The sequence below is a fragment of the Hypanus sabinus genome, chromosome 1 (assembly GCF_030144855.1).
Source record: "Hypanus sabinus isolate sHypSab1 chromosome 1, sHypSab1.hap1, whole genome shotgun sequence".
NCBI classification, from domain to species: domain Eukaryota; kingdom Metazoa; phylum Chordata; class Chondrichthyes; order Myliobatiformes; family Dasyatidae; genus Hypanus; species Hypanus sabinus.
The window spans coordinates 43,094,283-43,110,085 of NC_082706.1; the positions used below are offsets into that span (position 1 = coordinate 43,094,283).

Sequence of the window (15,803 nt, forward strand, 5' to 3'; positions counted from 1 at the left end):
AAAGCAAGCAGAAGCGAGCGAGAGGGAGGGAGAGAGACTGAGTGCGAGCGACAGCTCCGGGCAGCCAGCCTGAGGATGCACTGGCAAAAATGTGAGTATCCGCTTTCATAGCGGCGTCCCTGCGGCAATTGGTGCTGGAGTCCTGGTATCTGTTCCCTTCTCTCTCTCTCTCTCTGTTAACCCTTCTGTTCCATCCTTTCTTAAATGCCTCTTCATCCAAACCCCTTTTCTCTACCTCCCACCCTCTACCCCTCTCTCTACTCTCATACTTCCCCTCCGTTACGCACCCCTTCTCCCATCTCACCCCTCTTCTCCCTCGCTTCTACCACTCCTGGCCGCATTCTCTATATTTCCACCATCCTCTCTCTGTTTTTATCGCCTACCATCCCATTTATTATTCCATCCTTCGCCGTCCCCTTCACTCTGGCCCCTTTCCCATCCTCCCCTACCCTCACGATTCATCCATCTCTCCCACTTGCTTTTCCCACCCATCTCTCTACATCTTTCTACTCTCTCTCACCCTCCTGTCTCCCTCTGCCCCTTTGTCTCTACCCTCTCTCCTACCCTTCCCTGTTTCCTCCCCTCCCTCCCCTACCATCCCCATCCACACTGCCTCCATCCCACATCCATCTGTCTCCGCTTCCCCTTCCTCCCGAACCCAATCTTCATCCATCCAAACTCTACCAACAACCATCCATTCCTCCCCTCATTCCCTCCATTACCCCTCCCTTCCTCCCGATCTCCCCCTCTTCCACCTCATCTCCCCCTTTCCTTCCTCCAGCCGTCCCCCTCTCCCTTCATCCCATCCCCTCTCCCGCTCCATCCCCTCTCCCCCTCCCTCGCTCCATCCATCCATCCCCTCTCTCACTTTCCTCTTTCTCCCTCCCCTCCTCCAAAGCTGACCCTTTAACCATGACCTCATTCTGTATCTCCAAACTAAGCGGAACCCCGCGGGTAGTGACGTGCGACTATCGGCGCGGGACCACCTTACAGGGGATTTCCCCGCGGGGATTCCGCTGCGTGCGTCACCATAGATTGGGTGGAGGGTGGGCTCCGTCCGCCGTGAGCCAATCAGCGCCTTGTTCGTGTCTGACGTCACCGCCCTATCGGCAACACCGGGTTCCAAGCGGAACCCTGAAAATTTCCGTAACGCCTTGTCGCAGCTGATCAGCGGAGCAAAATCCGCCACCCCTCGCTGCCATTCTGAGCACGGAAAGATACGAACTGCAGCCGACCCTGGCGTTTCCTTCGAGGCCGGAGCGTTCCCTCGGCACCTTCTCAATGTTTTACACTATTAGATTGACAGTACTGAGGGAGGTCTGCCCTTTGGATGCGCCGCTCCACAGACCAGACCCAGACCGCTCCTAAGACCCAGACCGCCGAACGTAAAATAAAATCCACGGCCACGATCGGAAGGGAAAGCGGGGATTTGGTGGTGGGGGCGGAGTTTTCCTGGGTCCTGGATCCGAGATTCATTCCTTGGCCGGTTATGGGGTCTTGCTGAGCCTGTCTCCCTGGGTTCCTGCAGTGTTCACTCTTTCAAACCACCTCACTTGGGCGAGTGCTTGGAGTAAGAGAGAGAATGGCTGGAACACTGCGAGTTTTCAATACTTGGGACTGTCACCTGTGAAGGTGTGAGCCCTCAGGAGAATGAAAACAGAACCCTGTCCTCAGGAATCGAAAGGGGAAGGAGACTGACATTCAGAGCGTGGGTGGTAGGGGAAATCGGTTTACTGATGGGAAAGGGTATCACTTCATTTAACAAGAAAATAAGAAAATATCCTGTTTGAGGAGGCATGATTCTCTCTGCCCCTCCCCCCCACACCCTTTCACCCTCTACCCTTCTCCCCTTTCTCCTATCTTCCTCCTCCCACCCCCTCCCCCGTCTCTGGGACAGTTCAAAGGAGACAAGTTATTTTTACAGAGTGGTGAGTGCCTGAACTGCCTTGTCAGGGGTGGCAGGTATGACGAGGTGTTTAAGAGGCTGTTAGATAGAAACATGAATATGCAGAGAATGCTGGGTTTTGCCTGCACGCAGTCCATATCTCTCTGCTCCCTGCTTGTTCATGCACGTCTGTCTAAAACACTTCTATTGTAACACCCTCCTCCTCCACTCTCTGTGTAAAAACAAACTTGCCCCAACAGCTCCTTTAAGCGTTCTCCTTCCCACCTTAAACCGGTGTCCTTCAGAGTTTGACATTTCATAGAAGAGCACAGTACAGGCCCTTCAGCTCATGTGGCAATCAATATAAACCCACTTCTGCAGGGCTCATAACTGTCCACCTGCTCATCCAAAACTGCCTCTGTCACCACCCCGAGCAGTGCGTTCCAGAAACAAAAAGAAACTACCTCTGACATCTCTTCTTAAACCCTCCATTCACCCTAACTGAGTTCAAGAGCTGTGAGGTAATGTTACTGCTGTACAAGACCTTAGGTAGACCCCACTTGGAGAACTGTGTTCAGCTCTGGTCACAGGAAGGAGGTGGATACTGTAGAAGAGAGTGCACAGGAGATCTACAACGATGCTGCCTGGATTGGGGAGCATGCCTTATGAGAATAGGTTGAGTGAACTTGGCCTTTTCTGCTTGGAGCGATGGAGGATGAGGGGTGACCTGATAGAGGTGTATAAGATGATGAGAGGCATTGATCATGTGGATAGTCAGAGGCTTTTCCCAGAGCTGAAATGGCTAACCCAAGAGGGCATAGTTTTAAGGTGCTTGGAAGTAGGTACAAGGTTTGTCACACAGACAGTGGTGGGGGCGTGGAATACACTGCCAGCGACGGTGGTGGAGGTGGATACAATAGGGTCTTTTAAGAGACTCTTAGAGAGGTACATGGAGCTTAGAGGGCTACACGGTAGAGTGATTCTAGACAGTTTCTAGAGTAGATTACATGGTCAGCTCAACATTGTTGGTCTGTAAGGTGCTGTGGATCTCTATGTTCAATGTTAAGTGGATGTCCTCTGGTAATGGACATTGCTACCTTTGGGAGAAGGCATTGGCTCTCCACTCTTATCCCTGCCTCTCATAATCTTATACACCTCTATGACGATATCTCTCATCCTGTTTTGAGAAAAGCTCTAGTTCACTCAACCTTTCCTCTGAAGACACATCTCTAATCCAGGCAGCACTCTGGTAAATCTCCTCTGCACTCTCTCTAATGTTTCCACATCCTTCCTGTAATGAGGGGACAAGAACTGAATACAATACTCCAAGTGCAGTCTAACCAGAGTTGTATAGAGCTTCAATATTATGTCGTGACCTTTGAACTCGGTCCCTTGACTAATGAAAGCCAGCACACTGTACACCTCCTTAACCATCCTATCAATTTACACTGCGGCTTTAAGGGATCTATGGTCCCCCTACTTCTCCACGCTGCTACTCTGCCTTCGAGTGTGACTTTCCAGAGTGAATTACTTCACACTCTTCCAGACTGAGCAGCAGCTGCCACTTCTCAGGCCAGCTCTGCATCCTGTCAATATCCCATTGTAACCCCTGACAACCTTCGTCACTATCCACAACGCAATCAATGTTCATGTCATCTGTTAACTTACCAACCCACCCTTACACTTCCTCATCTGGGTCATTTATAAAAATCACAAAGAGCAATGGGTACAGAGCAGATAGCACACCACTTGTCCGCGACCTCCATCTATTAGGATATGCTGCATCTACTGGCATCCTCTGCCTTCCAAGGCCAAGCCAGTTCCAAATCCATGGCCACATCTCCCTGGATCGCATGCCTCCCATGGGTCTACCATGTGGAACCTTGTCAAACACCTCACTAAACTCTGTACAGTCCACATTCACTGCTCTACCTTCATCAATCTGTTTTGTCCTTCCTCGGTCAGGCTCAACCTGTCCCTCACAAAGCCATGCTGACTATTTCTAATCAGACTTTGCTTCTCCAGATGCTTAGTTTGCCCACTACTGTCATAAGACTGACTGGTCTGTCATTCCCAGGGTTATCCCAATTCCTTTTCTTGAGCAAAGGAATAACATTTGCCACCATCCACTCATCTGGTACTACCTTTGTGGCCAGCAAGCATGCAAAGATCACCATCAACAACCCCAGCAATCTTGCTCCCCCCTTCCCATCACAACTTGGGGTATATCCTGAATGGCCATGGGGATTTTTCTATCCTAATGTGTTTCAAATGCACCAACACTGCCTATTTCTTAACCTCAACATTAGTCTGTTCTATACTGCCCTCACATTTGTCACTGGTGAACACTGAAGGAACTCAATAAGGAACTCCTCTGACTTCTCACGCACTTCCCACATTATCCCTGATCAGTCCTACCCTCACTCTAGTCATCCTTTTGATCTTCATGTATGTGTACAATGCCTTGGAGTTTTCCTTAATCCTACTCACCAAGGTCTTCTTGTGTCCCATTTAGCTCTCCTAAGTCCCTTCCTTCCTAGCTGCCTTGTAACCCTTTCTGATATTTGCTTCCTATACCTTAAGTAAGCTTCTTTCTTCCTCTTGACTTGATGTTCCACATGTCTTGTCAACCATGGTTCCTTCACCCAACCATCTTTTCCCTGCCTCACTGGGACAGACCTACCCAGAACCCCCAGCAAGTGCTTTCAAAACAACCTCCACATTTATGCTGTTCATTTCCCCGAGTATAGCTCTTCTCAATCTGTGCTCCCATGTTCCTGCCTAATACCATCATAATTATCCCTACCTTCCCCAAATTAAATACTCCCCATACTGTTTGCTCCTACCCTTGTCCATGGCTATGCTAAAGGTCAGGGAATTGTGGTCACTATCTCTGAAATGCTAACCCACTGAGAGATCTGTCAGCTGATCGTGTTCATTGTCTAGATCCACTATGACCTCTACTCTACCTAGCTTGTCCACATACTGTGAGGAATCCTTCCTAAAAAATTCTGCCCCATCTAAGCCTCTTGCACTGAGGAGGTGCTAGTCAATATTAGGGAAGTTGAATTCACCCATGACAACAAACCTGTTATTTTTGTACCTGTCCGAAGTCTGCCTCCCAATCTGCTCCTTGTTGTCCCTGTTGCTATTGGGGTATCTACAGAATATTCCCAATGGAGTGATTGCTTCCTTCCTGTTTCTGACTTCCACCCACACTGACAATGTCCCCCCTTTGTGTGGTGGTGATACTATTCCTGATTAGCAATGCCACTACCCCCCCCCCACCTCTTTTACCTCCCTTCCTGTCCAGAATCAGAATCAGATTTAATATCACCTGCATATGTCATGAAATTTGTTGTTTTGCAGCAGTAAAAGCTACAAGTATATATTAACAAATTAATTAAATATATAGTGCAAATAGAGAGGGGGAAATATACTGAGGAAATGCTCATGGATTCATTGTCCATTTAGAAAAATGATGGTGGAGGGGAAGAAGCTGTTCCTGGAATGTCTTCAGGCTCTTGTACCTCCTCCTTGATGGTAGCAATGAAAAGAGAGATGCCCTGGGTGATGAAAGTGCCTTTTAGAAGAGTCCTGGGTGCTGAGGAGGCTTGTGCCCATGATAGAACTGGCTGAGTTGACCACTTTCTACGGCTTTTTTCTGCCGCCACACCATTCGACCAGCTGATCGGTCTCGCGCCTGTACGCCTCCTCGTCACCATCTGCAATTCTGCCAATGACCGTTGTGTTGTCCACAAATGTACAGGTGGCCTTCGAGCTGTGCCTAGCCACACGGTCGTGAGCGTAGAAAGAGCAGAGCAGTGGGCTAAGCACATACCCCTGCCGTACACAACGTCGATTATCGGCAGGGAAGAGATCCGCACAGACTGGTCTCCCGGTGAGGAAGTCAAGGATCCGGTTGCAAAGGGAGGGACAGAGGCCCAGGTTCTGGATCTCTCTGATTAAAACTGAGGGTATGATTGCATTGAACAGTGAATCATAGTCAAGAAAGAGCCCTACGTGAGTGTTACTGTTGACAAGGTGATCCAAGATCAAGAGGAGAGCATCCGCTGTAGACCTATTGTGTGTTTGCATGTGGCAAAGTGGATCTGAAGGTCGCTAGTTCGAGCCTTGGCTGAGGCTGCGTGTGTGTCCTTGAGCAAGGCATTTAATCACATATTGCTCTGCGACGACATCGATGCCAAGCTGTAGGGGTCTCTTGGACAACATCGGTGGCGTGGAGAGGGGAGACGCAGCATGGGCAACTGCCGGTCTTCCATATGACCTTGCCCAGGTCTGCGCCCTGGAAACTTTCCAAGGCGTAAGTCCGTGGTCTATCGAGACTAACGGAGGCCTACATATACACAGACCTATTGTGGTGAGAGGTGAATTGCTGTGGGTCCAGCAATCGATTGCTGTTGATTCAAAGCACTTTATCAGTGAGTGCCACTGTGCAAAAGTCCTTGAAGCAGCTCACCCTGCTCTTCTTGGGCACCATTATGATTGTCGCCCTTTCGAAGCAGGTGGGAACCTCTGACTGACAGTGAGAGATTGAAGATGTCCTTCAATATTCCTGCCATTTGGTTGCCACGGGTTTTCAGAGCCCTACCAGGCCACCGGTGCACCATCAAGGCCTGGCGCCCCCTTGAAAGCGCCCTGTGGTCAGCCTCTGAGATACCTAACACAGGGTTACTGAAAGCTGCGGGGATTTGCAAAGATGTAATTTTATTCTGCCTTTCCAAGCATGCATAAAAGATGTTGGTCTCATCTAGGAGTGGACATCGTGGCCATTCACGCTGCTAGCTTTTGTTTCCCAACGGCCTGCAAACCCTGCCAGAGCTGATGTGCGTCCAATTCCGTCTGTAACCTCAATCAGAATTGTTTTCTCACTCTGAAGATAGCCTTTCATAGGTTGCGCCTGGACTGCTTGTATAGTTCTGAGTGCCATAGCCCACATGTGGCACTGTCCTCTAAACCTGTCCTGTCCACGTACTTATTGTGATGCCTTTTAAATGCTGCTAATATGCCCCCCACTCTTTCCCTGTGTGTGGAGTTTGCACCTTCTTGGCAAGGACATCAAAGGCAATGGGAGAAGGCAGGAGAATGGGGTCAGAGCGGAAAATAAATCAGCCACGATTGAATGGCGGAGCAGACTTGATGGGCTAAATGGCCTAATTCTGTTCCCATGTCTTGGGGTCTATGGCATCACCAAATCAGTTAAAACCATTTACGTACACTGAGACTCCTTGAACGCATCTTACAAACCAACTTCCTCTACCAGATGGAAGGACAAGGGCACCAAAAGTGGGGGGGGGGGGGGGTCGCCCACCTCCCCGTAGGGTGCCATCTGAGACACACTTCTGGAGTATTCTGAAGTTCCTGTCGCCCCCTTTTACAGGGAGGGTGTGCAGAGGGTGCAGAAGAGATTCACCAGGAGGGCAGGGAGAAGTTGAACAAAGTTGGGATGTTTTCCATGTAGTGGCAAGGGGAATTGCTAAACTGGTTTATATTGTACAATGAAAATGCATTTCCATGTCATCCATACAGATCAATTAATTACTGCAGTGCAATAGGTAGAACACAGAGAAAGCAATGCAGAATAAAGTGCTACAATTACATAAAAAGCGCAGTTCAGACAGACAATAAGGTCGACGGCTATGACAAGGTGGATTGTGAGGTCAAGAGTCCATCTTAGGGGATTGTTCAATAGTCTTATCACCATGGGGTACAAGCTGTCCTTGAGCCTGGAGGCACATGTTTTCAGGGTTTTGGATCTTCTGCCCAGTGGGAGGGGGGGAGAGGAGAGAATGTCTGGAGTGGCTGGGGTCTTTGATTATGCTGGCTGCTTTACCAAGACAGTACAGATTGGGTCCGTAGAGGGGAGTCTGGTTTCCGTAACGTGCCAGGCTGTGTCCAGACTCGCTGCAGTTTCTTGTGGTCATGGTTGGAGCAGTCGCCGTACCGATCTATTATGTATCTAAATGCTTTCTATAGACCATTAATAATTTGTCAGGGTCATGCTGAATTTCTTTCACCTCTCTTGGCCGTTGGACCAGAGCAGGCTCTCGACTCTCTAGAGCTCAGCATTGTGTTGGTCTCCAGGCTGAGCATGAGGCAGGGGTTGGGAGAGCAGTTCAGGGAGGGAAAGAGTTCCCAATTTCACCCAGTTTGACCCCTTGCTCCTTATGCACAGCACCAAAAGAGAGGTCCCAGTCCAACCTGCTCCCCACGGTGAGGGAACTCTTGGAAGCGAAGAGAAGAAACAGCAATGGAGGGAACCCCATGGTGAGTGTCCGGGGCTCGGGCACTACGGGTGAAGGTGGGGTGGGGTGGGGTGGGTGGCATGGTTGGGATTGTCCACTGGGAGTAAGGAGGCAGAGTTCTGTTTGTTGGAAGCGAAGGCTTTGGAAAGAGGTGGGGCTCTTTAAGAGAGGCCTGTTATGGGAGATGGTTAGTGGGACGGCCAGGGCCACTGAGTGAAAGAGGCGGAGGTCCAGGTGAAACTAAAGGAGAAGTGGCTCCACGGGGGGCACGTCTCTGGGAAAGTGGGTGGGCTCTGAATGAAAGGGTGAGACCAGGGAAGGGGTGACGGACAGAAAGGGGCATGTCTCTTAGAGGAAAACATGTGAACCTTTGAAAGGGGTCAGGCTACAGAGATCTGCAATAACTCATGTTTACTTTAGCAGGCACCGTCGAAAGCCTCGACTCAACAGCAAGGTGAGTGTCAAATATCTACTGAGAACTCACTCCCAGGGATCTGATATTCTATGTATGTGACCCCCGAATTAGGGTCCAGAATGTAAATATTGTTCCATATATAAACCCCTGGATTAGATCCCAGCCTGTAACCCTCTTCCAGGGGACTGTTACTCTATATATAAACCCCCCCCCCCCCCCGAACCCCAGCGTTAGATCCTGGCCAGTAACCCACTCGTGGGATCTGTTACTAGAACACAGCACAGCACAGGCCTTTCGCCCATGATGTTGTGCTGACATTTTAAGACCACAAGACAGAGGAGCTGACTCGTAATTTCCTGTCTTATGCCACCCTGCCTGAAGGAATGGAGCGACATTTGCCATTTTTCAGACCACTGAAATCATTCTGGAATCTAGTGATTCTTGAACAATCATTACTAATGCCTCCACACTCTCTTCAGCCCCCTCTTTCAGAACCCTGGGGTGTAGACCATCAGGTCCAGGTGACTTACCCACCTTCAGACCTCTCACTTTTAACCTACTCCAAGAACAATCTAACCCTTCCCTCCCACATAGTTCACCAATTTTCCATTATCCATGTGCCTCTTTCTAAGAGTCTCTTAAATTTCCCTAAGCACAAGCCTCTACCCTTAACCCTGGCACTACTCTCTGTGTTTAGAAAAGCAAAATCTACCTCTGACATCACTCCTATTCTTTCCCCCAAAAGTCTTTAAAGTATGCCCCCTCGTATTAGGCATTTCTGCCCTGGGTAAGCCTCTGGCTATCCATTCTACCTATACCCCTTATCTTGTACACCTCTATCAAGTTGTCTCTCATCCTCTCTAAAGAGAAAAGATCTAGCTCACTCAAACTTTCCTCACCCCCCCCACCCCATTATTCCCCCCCCCCACCACATCCCGTATAGTTAACGTGCTGGTGTTCTCGGGATAGAGCTATGACTGATTAGTCTCTCATTATTTCTCTGACAGACGGCTTCGGTTTCCCGAACCCGGGGGGGAGCCTCGGCCCCGTCTTCCCGGCGTACCCCTCCTGGCACGTCGACGTGGCCCAGTCCATGCTCTCGCACGAAAACTCGGCGTGTGTGATGCCGGAGGAGGTTCTGCCCAGAGAGGAGCCAAACTCGGTGGGGGTGTATGATCACTACGTGTTCGCTGCACCCAGCAGTGACACTATTGCAGCGTACCCAGATCAGCCGGCCCCCTACACGGTTGGTAGCCCTTCGTCTCTGCGGGGTCTCTGCAGAGGGAGGTGAATGGGTAAGGGGCTTAGTTTAGGAGTGGGGCAGGTAGAGACGCTGGCGTGCCTTCTTCCTTGTGGTATCTGTCACTATGTTGTTAGTCGTGGAATTGATATCGCTTTATTTTTTGTCACGTGTATTGAGAACGGGTGAAAAGTTTGTTCATACAGATCAGGTTATTGCAACAGTGGTAAAAACAATAACAGAATGCAGAATAAGGTGCAGTGCAGGTAAATGATAAAGGGCAAGGTCATAACAAGGTAGATTGTGAGCCGAAGGATCCAACTTATGGTGCAATAGTCTGATAAGAGTGGGGTAGAAGTTGTCTTTGAGCCTGGTGCTTTCAGGCTTTTGAACCTTCTGCCTGATGGGAGAGCGGAGGAGAGAGATTGTTCAGCCTTTGATTACGCTGGCTGTTTTACTGTGGCAAGGAAAAGTGCCAACAGTCCGTGGAGGGGAGGCCGGTTTCCATGATGTGCTGAGCTGTGTCCACAACTCCCTGCGGCTTCTGGTGATCATGGGCCGAGCAGTTGCCGTGCCAAGCCGCGATACGTCCGGATGGGGGGGGGGTGCCAAATTCCTTTAACACCCCCCCCCCCCCCCCCCCCGAGGAAGTAGAGGTGTTGATGAGGTTTCCTAATGATCATGGGATCTTGCTGTGCACAAGCAAGGCTGCCCTCCTTGTCTGCCCTGAGTGATCAGTGATGCGTCAGTCCTGAGCCTGGGTCAAAAGTTCAAAGTTCAATGCAAATTTATCATCTACATTATACCATATACTGCCTCAAGATTCATTTGCTTTTAGGCATTTACAAGAAAAATAAAATAGAAGGCAGTTTCTGGAAAAACTATACATAAATAAATCAATGTACAAAAGAAGACAAAATGGGCAAATGCAGTAAATACTGAGAACAGGAATGGTAAAGAGTCCTTGAATTTGAATCTGTGGGTCATAGAATCAGTACAGATAATGGTTGAAGAAGTTATCCAGACCAGTTCAGGCTGTTGGGTAATAACTGTTCCTGAGCCTGGCAGTATGGGACCTAACGCCTGAACCAAGAATCTGTTCCATTTCCACGGTCAAAGGCAGATGAACTAAAGTTTGCAGTTAACACTAAAATAGCTGGTTGTCAGGACTTGCAGAGTCATCCTGATCAGCTGGGTAAGGCGGCCGAGGAATGAGGGGGAGGTGTTGGGAAAACAGACAAGGGCAGGACTCTCACAGTAAATGGCCAGGCCCTGGGGAGTGTTGCAGAACAGAGGGACCCAAGTGTTACAAGTACATGGTTCCCTGAAAATGGAGTCACAGGTGGACAAGGTGGTGAAGAAGTCCTTCATCGGTCACAGCAACTGAGTACAGGAGTTCAGACATCATGTTGCAGTTTTACAAGATGTTGGTCAGGCAACACTTGGAGTGTTGTTTTCAGGTTTGAATCTCCCAGCTATAGGAAGGAGGTCATTACGCTGGAAAGACGTTTTACAAGAACGTTACCAGGACTCAGGGGATTGAGATATAGATGGAGGTTGAGCAAGTTGTGACTTTTTTCCTTGGAGTGTAGGATTTTTTAGGGGTATGAAATCATGAGGGGCAGAGACAGGGTGAATGTGCGCAGACTTCTTCTCCAGGATTGGAGACTCTAGAAGTACAGGGCACAGGTTTAAGGTGCGAGGGGAGAGATTGAATAGGAACCTGAAGGGTAGCTTCTTCACCCAGAGGGTGGCCCGCTTATGGAACAGGTGATGTGGGTGAGACAGGTACATTAACGTTTAGATGACACCTGGACAGGTAAGTGAATAGGAAAAGGTTTAGAACAGGGGTTCCTGACCTTTTTTATGCAATGGAACCTTACTATCAACTGATGGGTCAAAGAACCCAGGCTGGGAACCCCGAGTATAAAACGAATATGGGCCAAGTGCAGGCGAATGGTTCTAGCTTGGATGGGAATCTTGGTTAGCATGGACTGGTTGGGCCGAAGGGCCTGTTTCTATGCTGTGTGACTTCACTCATAGGATTGGTGATTCTCTTGAGTTGTTGTCTCTGGAAGATTAGTTAATCAGTTACTGTGTTCACTGGGTCCCTGGCCATTGGGGAGGGGTGGGGGAGACCTGGGGATTGGTCTTATGTTGACTGTATGGGCAAGTATGAAATCATGAGGGGCATAAATGGGCCTCATATGCACACAGTCTTGTCCCCAGGGTTTGGGGAACCAAGAACTAGAGGTTTAAGGTGAGAGAGGGGAGATTTAATAGTTAGTTAGCTGAGGGGAAGGTTTTCACCCAGAGGATTGTCTGTACACGGAATGAGCTGCCAGACGAAGTGGTTGAGGCAGATATATTAACAACATTTAATGACATTTGAAGAGGTCCATGGATAGTAAAGATTTAGCAGCAAGATGGGCACAAGATGGGAATCTTGGTAGGCAAGAAAGAGTTGGGTTAAAGGGCCTATTTCTGTGCTGTATGACTTCTGAGGGGAGGGAGGGGTGGGAAGCAGAGTAAGGGGAGGAGAGTGGAGGGAGAGGAGGAGGTGAATGGGTAGGGAGGGAGGGAAAAGAAGGGAGGTAGGGGATGAGGAGAGAGAACTGATGGAGGGAGGGAGTGGGCAGAGAGGAGGGGCAGAGGGTTGGAGGGGATGAGAAAGCAAAGTAGGAGGAGGAAAGGGAGGCTAGTGGGGAGGGGAGGATACAGAGGAAGGGTAAGAGGAGTGCGGGTAGGATGGAGTAAGGGAGGGGAGAGGGAGATGGGAAAATTGGGGGAGGTAGTGGGAAGAGGAACAGGGAGGGAAGGGGCAGAGAGTGGGGAGGGAGGATGGAGGATGAAGAAGGGAAAAAGAGGGAGGAAGGAGGGAAGGAAAAAGCACAAGGGAGGAAAGGAGGAAGAGGAGCTGTCCACTGTAAACAACCCCTCTCCCCTCTGCTCCCCACAGCCCCTGATTCCGGGACCTAACCTGCTACCACTTGAGCCCCCGTGCCCGGTCTTACCGCATTGGGCAGGATCAGGGGCCTGCGCCCAGCAGGACGACCCACCTCCAGTCCCCTACCTCCCCCCCTCAGGACTGACGGCTGGGCATTCCACCTTTCCTTCCCAGCCCCTGGGCGGACCCCAGCTGGAGGAAGCTCGCAGAACGGTCCAGCGGATGCAGGTGTCTGAGCTGCTGCAGCCCGACCATGACGGAGACACGTGAGTGCAGCTCCAGCACGCTCGCTCCCCAACCCTCTCGCACACTCGTTCATGCACACTCGGCCTCTTCTGCATCAGTCCCTGCTCACTCGTGTTGCACTCTTGCTTGCACATCCACCCTTCTGCATTGACGCTCGCACACTCAGCTGTCGTACTTGTTATCTTGTACCTTGTCCCTTGCGTACACCATTCTGCACTTATTCTTGCACACTCAGCTATTGCACCCATTCACACACACGCCAGCCCTCCACTAATCCTCAGTTGTTCTGCTCTTTAATTACATCCCCTTCTTCTTGCACACTCATTCTTTCATTCCCTCTCCTTGCACACTGACCCTCCTGTACTAATCTGTTTGACTGTCTTGTTTGTTCTTGCACACTCACATTTGCACCCTTATGCCTGTCCACCACACTCATTCTTGCACACCGAATGTTCCACTTACCTTTGCAAGCTCCTCTGCCACACTCACCTTCGCACACCATGCCCCTTCTACGCTTACCCTCTCACATTCAAATGTGCTAATACTTGCACAACTATCTGCCATGCTTAGTTCTTTTATGCCCTACCTGATCCTCCACAGCTCTCCATGTCTGCTCAACTGCCACACTCTCTTGCACACTCACACTTCTGTGCTATTCATTGCATGTCTGTCTGCCCCACACTCGATCTTGCACATCTGTGATCTTGTGCATTCTCCCTTCCACACCTATCCGTGCGTATCCCACTCCTTCTTGCACACTTACCCTTCGATATCTATCCTCACACGCCCATCTGCCACACTCACGCTTGTACACCCTGCTCCTTGGATTTCTTGTGTTAATCCTTGCATGTTCATCTGCCACACTCGTTCTTCTACTCACTGCCCCTCGCACACTTTGCCTTCTGCACTAACCTTTGCACGTGCAGTGTGCCTGGCATACATGTCCTTCCACATCCAGACCCTCGCACCCTCACTCATCCCCACTTATTCTCAATTCTCACCTGCCATGCTCATCTTGCACACATACCACACCCCTCCTTAAACACGTATCCTCCAATACATATCTTTACACGCTCAGCTGGCGCACACAACTATTTGCCACACTCACCCTGCCTCTTGCACACTTATCCCGTGCATGCACACTCTGCTTTACACTGGCCTGTCCACCCTAGCAGTCTGATCTTGCTCGTTCGTCCTCACAAGCTCACCGTCCCCATACCCCACCTACACCCTTTGCATACTGGTGCCTGTCTGATTGACCAACCCCAGTCTAAAGCAACAGCGCCTCCCAGTAATGCACTCTTCCTGCGGCAGGGTCCTGCACATCTACGCAGCCAAGGGGATGCGGGAGTTCGCTTTTGCCACCGCCGAGAGGGTATACGGGCTCAAGGGTCTGGAGGTGCGGGAGCATAAGGGCAAGGTAAGCAAGACCCCAACCCCTGGGGGGTGGAGGGGACAGTGGCAAGGGGGTGGCCACGGGTGTGGATGTGGCACTCATAGAGTGGGACTGGCACAGCCGGGGCAGCGTGCGAGGGGGAGAGAGACCCATTCCCCAATGAGGCTCCGTGGGTGTGTGTGTTTGGAGCTTGTAAGAGAAAGAGAGACAGAGGTACAGAGTGAGAGTGAGAGAGATTGGGAGTGTGTGTGCATGAGAGAGAGAGAGAGAGAGAGACGGGGAGAGGTATTGGGAGAGGGTGGAAGGGAGGGAGCGGGAGAAAGACAGACAGATAAAGATGGAAGAGACAGATAGGTGATGGCAGATTCTGGGATAGATACAGAGTGAGTGTGTGTGCACATTCTAATTACAGTCTCATTACGACCCTGTAGGTTACCCCCAGATACTTCAGTTCCCTCCCACATCCCCAAAAAATGAAGTGCGGCCTGGGTTAATGGACCAACGTGAGCTCCCCCCCCCCCCAACCCTTGCGCGAGGCTGCGGGGAGTAATCCGTGGAAAGTTGAAGGGAGAGTGAAACGGGATGGGTGTAAACGGGTTGCTGATGGTCAGCATGGATTTGGTGGGCCAAATGGCCTTTTTTGTGTCTTTATTCTCAGTTTGGCCTGGATGGGGTCGCTGATGGCACAGGAGGTCCAGCAGTTGGTTTGGGTTGTTGAGGAGAGGGTCCTGGGAAAAGGATCAGGAGTGTTTAAAATCCTGACGGCCACATGGCAGGGGAGTCCAAAACCAGGGGACAAAGATTGAGGGTGAGTGAGGAAGAAAGATTTGAAAAGGGTCATGAGGGGAAAGCTTTTCTCATGCAGAGAGTGGTGGGTATACCGAACGAGCTGCCAGAGGAAGTGGTTGAGGCAGATGCAACAGTACTGTTTACAAAGCACTTGGGCAGGAACATACGTGTGTCATGGGGGTGGGGTACAGCTGTGAGGGTGGAGCTATGAGGGATATGGGCTGAAAAGAGGACATTGGGACAACTTGGGTGGGTTGACATGGATTGTTCTGTCTGTATCAGTGAGTTACATTCTCAGTGGCAAATCACATGACTGACTCTCCCTCTCTCCCTCCCAACCTCTATTTCTCGGCCCTTCCATCGACCTCTCTCTCACTCCCCCCACCCTCCCACTGTAGACACCGCTGCTGGTGGCTGTGACAGCGAACCAGCCCCAGATTGTGTATGACCTGATCGAGCTGGGAGCTGATGTCCGAGCTACAGACCTGAAAGGACAAACCATCCTCCATCTCGCTGCCACGGAGGGCTATCCGCAGATTCTGCAGGTAACAATGAATCCTCACTCTGTGTCTGACCCCCGGAGTGTGTGATGGGACGGTGTGGAGGGAGATTCACTCTG

At 50.4% G+C, this 15,803-nt stretch overlaps 1 protein-coding gene across 2 annotated transcripts in view; it reads left to right on the plus strand.

Annotated features, from left to right (window-relative positions):
• Positions 1–6: 6 nt before the first annotated feature.
• The window catches only part of LOC132393303 (NF-kappa-B inhibitor delta-like), a 34,099-nt gene continuing 18,302 nt past the window's right edge, over positions 7–15,803 (plus strand). The window contains exons 1-7 of one of the 2 annotated variants that reach the window (XM_059968357.1): positions 7–91; positions 8,082–8,173; positions 8,572–8,605; positions 9,574–9,812; positions 12,766–13,019; positions 14,314–14,419; positions 15,583–15,729. In XM_059968357.1, coding sequence (XP_059824340.1) covers positions 76–91; positions 8,082–8,173; positions 8,572–8,605; positions 9,574–9,812; positions 12,766–13,019; positions 14,314–14,419; positions 15,583–15,729 — 888 coding nt within the window. In that variant the 5' untranslated portion in view covers positions 7–75. The remainder of the gene's footprint in view (positions 92–8,081; positions 8,174–8,571; positions 8,606–9,573; positions 9,813–12,765; positions 13,020–14,313; positions 14,420–15,582; positions 15,730–15,803) is intronic. The other variant, XM_059968366.1, reaches the window with a different exon arrangement.